Here is a 12,018-nt window from a genome sequence, read left to right on the forward strand (position 1 = left end):
TTATAAATCACTTGAACGCCGGCCTGATGAAAAGTCCGGATAACGAGCGAAAATCCCTCGAAAAATTACCCAAGTAATTATCCTTTCCATTCGGCAACCACTCTCTCCTTAGTTGTGAAACGGGTTGCATAACATGAGTTACACTCAAATCATTAACATCTTTCCCCTGTACAAATTTTACAATCTACCTCCCCTTGTAGGTTTGGCCGAAAGGCATTTTTATTATTGTCGCCATAACTATCGGCTTTACAACTAGAGCCCCTTCTCTATACTTTGCGCGCGGGGGGGGGGGGGGGGGGGGCGCAAAAGTGTGCTACGCCACTGATGTTAGTGTATTCCTTTGAGAAATCTTTGTGAAATGTGATTTTTGTTTATGTCTGGCAGCCGATCACAACAGGATTGGCTGCCTAAAGCATTCCAGAAGAATAACCATCTGACAAGAACTCCCAGGACACACAGAAATTGGCTAGTGGTCGTTAATTTTAACAAAAAATCTGTCAGACTTCATCTGTGTTACAGTACTACTTCCTGAATTTGTCACCAATATCACACTCCTGCTTCTCTAGCTCCTTAAGTGATGCAGTTTTTGGTAACGCTTATTAGGATTACTCTTACTTATTTCTTGTCACGAAACATCTTCAGAGTTCTTGACAATCATTCAGCATCATTTTTAATCTGAACATATAAGCTACACAAGTACACTTAAATGTACATTACCTGAAGGCCAACTTGTCTCTCCGCTATGAATTCACGTTCCATGTTCCCAATAATCTTCTTTGGTGGTAAAGGAGGGCATACTCCTGAATGCTGGAGCAGCGAATGAAGCGTAACAAAATCATTATATCTTTTAGAGATATGCCACGATTTTTCTGGTCTAGGTCCACGTTGAACTCGAATCATATATTCCTGCAAACATAAAAAAATAATACACTTAGTAGGCCTAGTAACTAAAAGTAAAAACCATGATCTAGTATAGAGTTAGTGTCAACGAAATACTAAGTTTTTAATTTTTTTTATTTATTTATTTTCTTTTAACGAAAACTCACCTTTTGAAAGAAATTATTACAGCATACGTTCCATGTTTTATTGTAGAAATTGTATTCTAGCAATCCTTTTAGGGGATTTTTTAAAGAAGTAGTAAATTACTGGTAGTTAAAGAAACTTAGCGACTGATTACGTAAGAATTTCATGGCACAAGTTTATTTTTCTTCTCAACCTAAGAATGTTAAACACTGAACTAAGGGCAAAGATTTTGAAATAAAATTTTTCAGTTTTACGTTCCACGTTATGTCGATTAGGCTAAAGAAGACGGTGATGATGAGAAATGAATGGAGTGGTAGAATGAATAAAATGGAAGGAAACAGGGGAGCCCCGATTGATTGATTGATTTTTAGTTTAGCGTCCCTTTCAGCAGCGAGGCTATATGAGACGTGGACCTACTGATTAACGTGGAATCCGAACCACGTGAGCTCCCGCCGGGAATCGAACCCGGGTCTCCCACGGCAAAGGCGCGTACGCTAACCGCTTAGCCACGGAGGAGCTCAGGGGAGCCCCGAGAAAACCTACGCACACGGTGTTTGTTCCCCACAAAGTTCACTTGGCGCGAGCTGGGATCGAACCAGGCCCTAGAGATGAACGCTCTACCACTGAGTCACCGCGGCATCAGGCAAAGATTTTGAATATGCAACTACGGATATAACAAGATTCCCTACATATAGTTCCAATAGTGCCACTTTTCGTCAACCATTATTAGTGTTACTTCGTTTTCATACGTTAACATACATCTATATTGAGCAGGGTAAGAGAATTGGCTTCTATTGCGCTTTTAATATTATCGCTAATCACAGACCTGATGTAGTCGGAAAGCTAATAGTACTTTTTTTTTTTTAATCAATATGTCCTAATCAATCTAGACATACACTAACACTTCCACTATAATATAATCTGTTACTCCTTTGCTGACTATCCAAAGTGCCTGTTACAATCTTATAGGTCTCGAATTACTTTAACATTCTGATAAAACTAAAATGTTATTCTTTTAAATAACTTCGCCAACTCCCAGCAATTAGTAGAATGAAATAAAACACTGGTGAAACAATGATTCATTAATTATTATTCATCAGCTACATAAGATATCAGTTGCTGCTCATGAAGAGGTAAAAGGGAAATTTTATGTAGAACTACTGCAAGAAAGAAGAAAAATAACGATATTAGGAAGAAGATAAGCAATGGAATATCCAGAGACAAGGTTAGTTTTCTGAAAGAAAATGTGCTGAGGAAGGCAATAACTTTTGGCGAAACGGATTACAATTAGTTAATTTTGAGTGCTCCTGGTGTAAGCACTTGTTTAATGAACATTGAATAGTAGCTTCAAGTAAATCCAACAAATAATTTTAATAATAAATAATACCGAAGTTCGATCCACATACATACTTGCTAAATACAGAATGCTTATAATCAATGGCATTATTGTTTTCTGATTACAGATGAGCCAAGCACTGAGAAAACACGGCGAAATTGACATAATTCTTTGTAATATTCCACAAAGGCAAGATGTGATGAATTGTGCAAATGTTTGGAATAGAATATTGTTGGTAAGGTAGTAGGCAGAGCAATTTAGCATATGAAATTCGGTTTTCTCTCGCAAACTTTTTATTATAAAATTCCTGTTACATACAAATATAACACAACGTGACTGCAAGCGTGGTCCGAAGACCAATACAAAATTCTCTGTGGGTAAAAAGGTGTCCCAAGGCCCAGGCAAGCAAAGAAAAGTTGGTATCCTGTAGAGCTCCAGACAAGATGAACAGGTAAGAGAACAACAGAACTTCAAGCAAGCTAAGGGAGCAAGAATGACCAGCCGAAATTGATGCCGATGTAGGACTTATTTCTTTTCTGGACAGTGATGGCGCTAGTGTTCTTTTGTCAGATGACCTGATGATGATGAGGAGGAGGAGGATTCCTTTCGTCTGCTTGCTTGTAGTAGTTGTAGTAAGAGAGCGCCACGTGTTGGTGTTTACAAATATAGACCAAGTGTAGGATATTAAAATACATATTTACATTAACCAGCTTCCACGTGAAGTCTGAGACCAGTTCACACTATCATTAACAATCAAAAACATAAACGGGAAAGGAAACTGAGAAAAGTTGCCAATATCTACATATAACGACATTATCCCGCATTCACATGATGGAACTGAGGAAATACTTGTCAGGAGAGTTGAACAGACCATGGAATTCCAATCTGGGTTTCCGAACTGAAACGCACTAACCACATACGCTCAGAAAATAATAATAATAATAATAATAATAATAATAATAATAATAATAATAATAAAGAAGAAGACCGTCAGATAAACTTCGATTTTAAAATGTTTTCTATTTATCAACTATTATTATTATTATTATTATTATTATTATTATTATTATTAGAGGAGGCCGGGATGATAAGAGACAAAAAAAAAATATTTTTGCACTTGCATTGATTTCTTGAGGAACTAGAAAAAATATATTGTGATTGTACTAAAAAAAATGAACCTGCTGATGTATTTAACACATTTTTCCAGTTGCTTTTTCACACACACACACACACACACACACAAAAAAAAAAAAAAAAAATTAAGAAAAATTTTGTTAAAGTCAGTGTCTCTTATTACCCCTAAGGAGTCATAAGAGACAGGGCTCTCAGTACTCATACACATAGAACAGAAAGTGAGTAGTGGTTTAAGGAAAAATCTTAAGACAATTCTGAACAATTTACTTTTTTCAGATTTGAAATATGTAAATATGTTCCCGAAATATCAAGATTTAAAAAATGAAATTCAATAGTTCGCCCGGAAAATTTATTTGTCTGAGTATTAAATGTCAAAAACCATTGAAACAAAGTATAGTTGCGTTTTACGGAATCTAGATACACCATGGATAAAACTCACACTACCAAATAAAAAAGAATGCTGACAAGAAATTTTCTGGAAAATGTCGAAAATGAACTTTAAAAGTGCCTAAATTTTCAATGAAGAAAAAACCCCGCATTTGAAAAATAGTTTTAGCTAACTTACATGGATTGAAAAAGCTATTAAATTGTAATCATACACGAAGTGAACATTGAGAAATGTTGTAAACCTATTGTTGTCCAAATTTTATGTCAAATGTAGCCTATGTAAAATTACATGTTCGAAAAATATGTAAGATGAATATTAAACCTTTTACGATGTACAATCGAACGATCATATGAAAAATGTACAAAAGAGTTTGGAAATGTCATGCTAGCCTATGTAAAATCCAAGTTAACATTTAAAAACCTCATAAATGTAATTTAAACTTTAGTGAAACATAATTATAGCAGGTAGGCCTTATTAATTATCTTAGGCTGGACCACTTAAACAAACATACGAAAAATGTATAGGCCAAAAAGAATTGTTGCATATAGGCATGAGTTTAACAAATATTAAGAATAATCCTACAAATACCGAGACCTACCAAAAGAAGAGGAGCCATATTTAATCTTTCTGTTTTGGTTTCAAAAGTCATTTTCACTTTGCTATAAACACAACGAATTTTTTGGAGCTATCCTCTGGAAATCTGTAATGGCCCATTTCCATCCAGTTTGATAGGTCCATAAAACACAAATTTGGATGTCACTGTTTCAATGTCATCACTGACAGGGCAATTGAAACCACTTAGTTCTTTTTTTCAAATATTTAACCTTGCACGGTCCTTCATCTGGGAAAGCAATAACCCTTCCAATATACCAGTCAAGATCGTAGTGCACGGCGTAATACATTTCTAAGCAAGATTCTGCTCTGGTTGGATCAATTTATCCTGGCAAAATTTCACCAGTTGATGAAATTAGGTAATCCAAAGCATATTCTCCACTGTCACTATCTATGCACAGACTCTGACTGAATCGCCAGAGTAGGAATTTTCCTATTTACCTACATACAACAAATAGCAGGTTATACACGTCACATGCGCTGAATAAAGTTGAACTGGGATAATAAGACACCTGTCTCTTTTTACCCCTTCCAAATTTCTAAAAGGGGTAATAACCCACATGCCCTCAATTGACCTGAAATGCAATGTTTCAGCACTTTTCAAAATTTCACATCAATCTTCATAATCTTAGTCAAAATTACATAGCAGTCATTTCCACATTTGTAACTCACTTTTCACAATACAATTTTATTTTGAAACAACCACGAACTTCTATGGTAAGTTCAAAGTGAAGGTATTTTTTCATAGTGTGTCAGCAATATAGAAACTCATATTAGTTCATAAGTGCAAGTGGGAAAAAAATGAAATTTTTTAATTTTACGCCCCACGTTTATGCCGGTTAGGTTAAAAGAGACGGTGATGATGAGAAATGAATGAAATGGTGGAATGAAGAAAGTGGGAGAACCCCGAGAAAACCCATAAGCACGCTGTTTGCCCACCACAAAGTCCACACGGCGCGAACTGGGATCGAACCAGGGACCTTAAGCCCCGGAGGTGAACGCTCTACCACTGAGCCAACGCGTCCTCCTAAGTGCAAGTGGGGTAGGAAAGTAAAGGTAGTGACGTTGCCATTACTTATTTTTTTAATAATTTTGATTTGATATGTAGGATATTTTTTGGCCATGTCTCTTATAATCCCTGTCTCCCCTATTATTATTATTATTATTATTATCTGAATGCAGTGATAAAAATATTATTTTTACCACTGTATTTAGATTTGATAAAACTGCTTACGAAGTGTTTTGTGATATTAAAGCTATTGAAGACTAATAGAAGAAGCAAAAATGAGCTTCTACTAATCGACTCGATTGGCATTTGTGTCTGTTCCATAGTCGGTAACTCTAGTAAACGTATCCGATATTAATGAAACCGAACATGTTCGTTAGTAATATCAAGCATTGATTTGAAAGTATTTGAGGTGAATACTTTTGACACAGACATTTCCTTCTGCATATTAAAGACTGAAAAAAAAAATCGATGTTACTTCATTTGAAATCAAATTTCGATGCAATATATGTTTACTGAAGAGCTACAGGAAATCAGCCCGTGAAAACAACAAATTACTATTAAGCCTGTTCTATGCATATCATCAAATATTCTATCCAATACTGCATCAAATGTTTCAGCCAAGTGGAATTTGAACGTGTACGATATCAAGTTGTATGTAACTTTTGGGTTGATTACAACATTTGAAACAATTGCTCTAAAATAAAACGTTCTATTCCTATCCAATACTGCATCAAAGAAAACAACGAAAATCACTGTGCGGTGGTGCTAAACGTGGACACGGTAAACAATTGAAATGCTTATTGATAACTACAAGTAGCAGCCTGTTTTGTATAACTGTAAACTTAAAGAATATTCAATAAACACAAACACAAAGAAGCCCTGGAAAAAATCGTGGCTGAAGTTAGGCTGGCAAAGCCAGGCTACAGATTGGTGAGCGTTTACATTTCACATGCACGGTTCATATTTCCAGTTGCTCGTTTATTTTAAGATTTACGAATTAAACTGCTTACTTTTAAATAACTGCCTCAAGCGAGTGCCGCGTTGCTCACTATACCTACCAACAAATGTAACAATCGAATGAAGACATGTAAATATATGAGCAACAAAATTAAATTTTGTATTTGACGTGTAACAATTTTAACCAACTTATTTGACCAAATCACTGTCAAAGATAAATTTGGTACAACATTTAATGGAAAACTATGACAATGCATAATAGGCTTTAGGCTTAGAAACGAACGAATATAATTTTACCTAGTCTCAGGTTTTTTTTCCTAATAACTGACTTATGTGCAGCATTTTAAAATATAACCTCTTAATAATGATATTGAAGTACTATTACTTTAATCCAAATTCCTTCTATTTTTAATATCACTGATTACAAACGCAAATCAAGGAATTTCCGTTATATCGATTAGACGTAATTGTTTTTAAAATTTATGTTGAATCATCATGGTTACATCAAACTTCCCAGTCACATACGTTTGTATTTTGCATGTACTACGTGCCGGTGCAGATTGATTTTAATACATGCACCGCATTAATTTAAAAAAACATAAAAAAAGAGGCAAAATAAATTTTACGAATATTAATAGAAAAAAAAAAAAAAAACAAGAAACAATAACAGATTGTATGATCAACGGTAGTAGGCTTATAACTTACTACACCTGATACGTTGCCTGCATCGGTTGTTAAACCTTGATTTCTAAGATACGTTAACGCAGATTCCTTAGCTGCAATTATACGGTAGTGTTCAGTGGCTGTCAATTGATAGCACAAATTCCCAATTACCAAATGATACATTTCACTTTCACAGACATATTTCACTTGCTTTCCTTTGCTGGGCATGGTGCTAAGTCAGTTGATAAACAATGCCAAAACGGGAAAAGTTGCGCTAATTCATCAATTAGGTGAGATACACTTATAACCAATGACACAGAGAATACTTGTTGCGAGAATATCAATGGTAATGAAATACCCACGAACGAAGCCTTGCTACACTAATTATTTATCAATACCTTGAAAGTAATTTAAACAAAATAACTTCAGGAGTTTCTTCATGGCTAAGCGGTTAGAGTATGTGACGGAGACCGGGGTTCCATTCCCGGCGGTAGCTCATGTAATACGGATTCCACGTTAATCAGTAGGTCCACGTTTCATATAGCCTCGCTGTTCAAAGAGACGCTAAACTTAAACTCAACTCAAAAAAGGTTCAGTTATTAACAGGGAAGTTCCACAACAAAACAATGGATGATGGAAAATTTTGTAGGAAATGTTACACTATCAAACCTACTGTATATTAACCCTAAAATACGTTACTTGCGTGACCGTGAAAACAACGCTCTGCGATGGCCAAAAAACTAACTACACCAAGAACGCACAGTTATTACTATATATGGTAGTCAATTGTGCATCCGTGTATGGAAGGACATTTGTCTGCCTGTACAACAGTGACAAGTGCTTGAATCATCAAATAGGAAAGAAAGAAAGAAAGAAAGAAAAAAAAACTCAAACCACGGTTTGAGGACTACAGCAATCTCTAATACCTGCCACACAGTAGATATGCTGTATGAGTTTCATCAAAAACATTCAGCAACTTACAAAGTACCGTATTAATACTGAACATAGCCACGGAATTCTTGATGTGTAAATATAGAAGACGGTTCAGGAAATCATAACTTCGAAACAAAAGCCTCACCAATTTGTCACGATAAGGACAATGAGTTGAGTTCGATACATCGTTCTGCATGCAGATGTTCAAGAGAATTCCCATCAAATGGTGGAAGAACTGGCCTCATCACTCCATTCAACTGTTCACTGTTATTTTCACGACTTTGGTTTATGTGTACAAATTGAGAAAATGGGTCCCCTTGAGCTTACAGAAAAAGCAAGTAGCAGCGTGTGAAAATTTGCAGTTCGCCACTGACCCGTAAAAGAAGCGGGTCTATCGTTTTAGTTTAATGTCATACAATTATACACAGAGGTTAAAGGAGATGGTAATCGTGAGATGGATGATAATGATAGAAATGTAAAGAAACAGAAGAACCTTAAGAAAACCCAGGCACATACTATTCGTCCACCATAGAGCCTACTTGACAGGAGCTAGGATCGAACCAGGAACCCTACGCGCCAGAGGTGAGCACTCTACCACTAAGCTGAGCACAGTAAAAGGCAGAATGACAACAGGAGGCAAAAAAATTGATTCTTTACCGTACCGTTAAAAGCAAACGTCAATGTATGCCTAAGAAATTTATTGTAGAAAAAGCAGCAAAGTACATCCCCAGAAAGCCACGTTGGGTGGTTTGTACAGAGTTGCCGTATTTTTCTACTGTAAATACAAGGCGTGCGTTGTCAAAAGAAAAGAAAAAAATAATATAACTTAATATACATGAAACATTAGAGATTGTAAAAATGCAGGACAATCTTGTATAAGTATAAGGAAGTCCGGCAACCCTACTTTTGAGGGATAGGTGCATTAAAAAAAATGCTCTAAAAACAAAAACATCCTTTAATAATACACAGCTACTCTATAATGAAGTCATCTCATTATATTCGTTATGCTTGAATCAGTCGTTATATTCTGTAATGTCATGTGGGGGTTTATATAAAAAGTAAAATTAACCACCAAATCGAAATTAACAATAATAATGCACTAGTAATACGAAAATAAGTTACCAAGACAAAAACTTAGTCATGTCGTCAAACAAAACACTTGAAGACTCTGCATTGACTGCTGTCCCAGTTTAGGTAAACATAGATTAGTAAAATTTACAGAAGACATATATTATTTTATTTAAGGAGACCAATGTATAAATACTCAAACTATATTCAGATCTCACCTCTTATATATATAATAAGATAGAAATACGAAATGTAATTTGTGCTCGTAACACGAAATACTTTATATGCAAGCCACGATGAAGTGAAATGCTATATGAAGATAGGGCATTTGTGCCGTACCGCCGGACCACTTTGAAAACTGAAAAAAAAGCACCAAAATGTATTGCACTCTGTTATATTTCGTTGGATTACTTTAAGTTATGTTAGATGACGTTACATTACGCGTGCTGTATTACTTTAATACGGATTCATAGTATAAGTATTAGTAGTAGTAGGAGCAGGAGTAATAGTAGTAGTAGGAAGGGGTTAGAAACCCGGCAGGGGTTGCTTGGGTTCTGCTCTCGACATGAAATGGGCAAATTAAAGACTTGCCAATTTATTTCTGTACATTTTACAATTTCTGGATCCGTATAGTAAAACAAGTGTACCTCTCCGCGAAATAGTCCATCCGCCTCCACATACAGTCCCGCTAACATCATCAAAAACAATCAACAAAACCAACCACTTCCTTAACGTTTACTATTGCCCTTACCTGCCTTGTACTAATTCTTTCTAACAAACTTAAATAAATTCTCCAATTGACCCAGTAAATTCCCTAAAATTAGTTCGGCGGTACGGCACTTAACCCGAAGATAGTGTACACATTAATCATATTTTTTTCCATGGAAGTGTCGCAAAACTATGCCAAACATAGGTTGTGTTTTTATGCCATATGAAGTGTTTTTCCACTATCCTACTTTCCGCGCTCCCTAACGGACGCAACTCAGGGCGGACCCATTGGTACGTCTGTCCTTACTGTTAGACAGAATTCATGGTTTTTGGAGGCAACCTAACACAAGTTGGTTCGTGCTCTTAAAACATTCATTCTTATGGTATATGTTTATATCTTGGATTTAACTTTATAGTCCATCAGCCCTTTAAGATCAATCTGCACCCAATAATACAAATCTTCCTTTCAAAAACACTTCTTAAGAACTAATCTGAAACTGCTGATGAAAGAAGTGAATTTATCATAAATGTAACTATGTTTACCTAAAGTGATACTGCATGCTTTGTATTCTACTTTGTTAATAACACAACCAAAAACAATATTTGACGAACAATTAACGGGTTCACCTGAGCAGACAGGCCTACCAAAAACAAAATTTATAGGTAAAATACGTCAAACACTTTTTGTAAAAGAGGAGTGTAAATATAAGTAATTTCAGTCAGTGGATATCATATTGAAATATATTTTGAATGGTAATGAACGTATTCTAAGTGTAACTATTTACTGAAGCAGAAGAGTACAAGGGCGCGAAAAGGGTGGAAATAAACGGCGGGAATATTCTGTTTGTGTTAGCAATGGACGTTTGCGATGCATGTAATGCAATATACGATTCTATTACAAAGAATTGTGCGATAAAGAGCGTAATATTATCGTGGTTTATGCATTAGCTCCTCATTTAGTGCATGCTGTGCAAGAAGAAAAGGGGAAAATGCAATAGATGTGTAACAATTTGGTAGAGCCGTCTGCTCGAGTAATGCCTTCCATTCACTGTCTTAAATCTTGTCCATTAGCAACTCAATGGAACTGCCTGTTCTACTACGACCAACTTAAAAACGTAAAGTACCTTTGCACTAATTATATTCCTACTATACTAGCTCTACACTTTTAAATACCATAATTTACGAATTTAAAACAAAACATTACTTTTTATGTATATAATTTACTCTTTAGACTTATATCTACTATATTACTACACTCAAAAAATGTTTATAAGAAAACTTAAGAAATCTTGTCAGATGTTGCGAAATTGAACTTCAATCACTCACCGTATGACCATGTATATTTTGTGTATTTTCAATAAGACATGTTAAAACTTCAGTGTCATCTAAGGTAACTTTCCTCGGAATTTTCTTTTCAAACACAGCCATTGGTCACTATAAAAGGAAATTTCCTTAAAACAGCATTTAGTTTACAGCTCCTCCATTAGCAGCTGACACAAACAAAACACGAATTAATAATAAAATTCCACCCACTGTTCACTGACGCCATCTATGTGGCCAGGATTCCGCAGAAAAATTTCAACAGAGTTATTTCGTGTGCTGTACCCTGCTGTACCAGCATAGAAATTAAATTGCCAATGTTTTTTCTTTTTTTTATCAATAAATCCAGGAACATTATGACTTAACAATTTAACGTTTGCGAACTTCCTTGTAAGCAATTAGTATATTTTCTCTTTGTAACTAGATTGGTTGGTCTCATTCAGCGGCGAGGCTGTATGAAATGTGGGTCCTTACTCCCTACCAACTTTGAAAAAAAAAAAAAAAAAAAATGCGGAGAGTAACGCAAATCTAAACATGCAAAAATCAACTATAACTGCTATGCCTATTGTCGCAAACTAAAATGCACATTTTAAGTTGTGTTGCGTTGATGCAAACTGAAATGGAATGGGGAACGTAGATCCTCAGCTTAATGTGGGATGCAAAATGAAATCTTTGAGTTTTACGTCCCACAGTTATGCCGGTTAGGCTAAAGGAGACGGTGATGATGAGTGATGAATGAAATGGTGGAAAATGTGGGATGCAATCCACATGAGTTTCCGCAGGAAATCGAACCCAGGTCTCCCGCACCAAAGGTGTATATGGTAACCATATAACCATGAGGAAGCTCTCTTTGTGACTACAGATACT

General features: G+C 35.6%; 1 protein-coding gene across 2 annotated transcripts in view; it reads right to left on the bottom strand.

Moving 5' to 3' along the window:
• The window catches only part of LOC145673376 (PX domain-containing protein kinase-like protein), a 74,188-nt gene extending 62,650 nt beyond the window's left edge, over nt 1–11,538 (bottom strand). Inside the window, exons 1-2 of one of the 2 annotated variants that reach the window (XM_081743022.1) lie at nt 11,158–11,536; nt 718–906 (exon numbers count right to left, since the gene is read on the bottom strand). In XM_081743022.1, the coding sequence (XP_081599148.1) occupies nt 718–906; nt 11,158–11,259 (291 nt within the window). In that variant the 5' untranslated portion in view covers nt 11,260–11,536. Of the gene's footprint in view, nt 1–717; nt 907–11,157 lie in introns of both variants that reach the window. The other variant, XM_081743023.1, reaches the window with a different exon arrangement.
• Between the last annotated feature and the right edge of the window lie 480 nt (nt 11,539–12,018).

This window comes from Thermobia domestica, chromosome 16 (assembly GCF_964235325.1).
Source record: "Thermobia domestica chromosome 16, izTheDome1.hap1.1, whole genome shotgun sequence".
NCBI lineage: Eukaryota > Metazoa > Arthropoda > Insecta > Zygentoma > Lepismatidae > Thermobia > Thermobia domestica.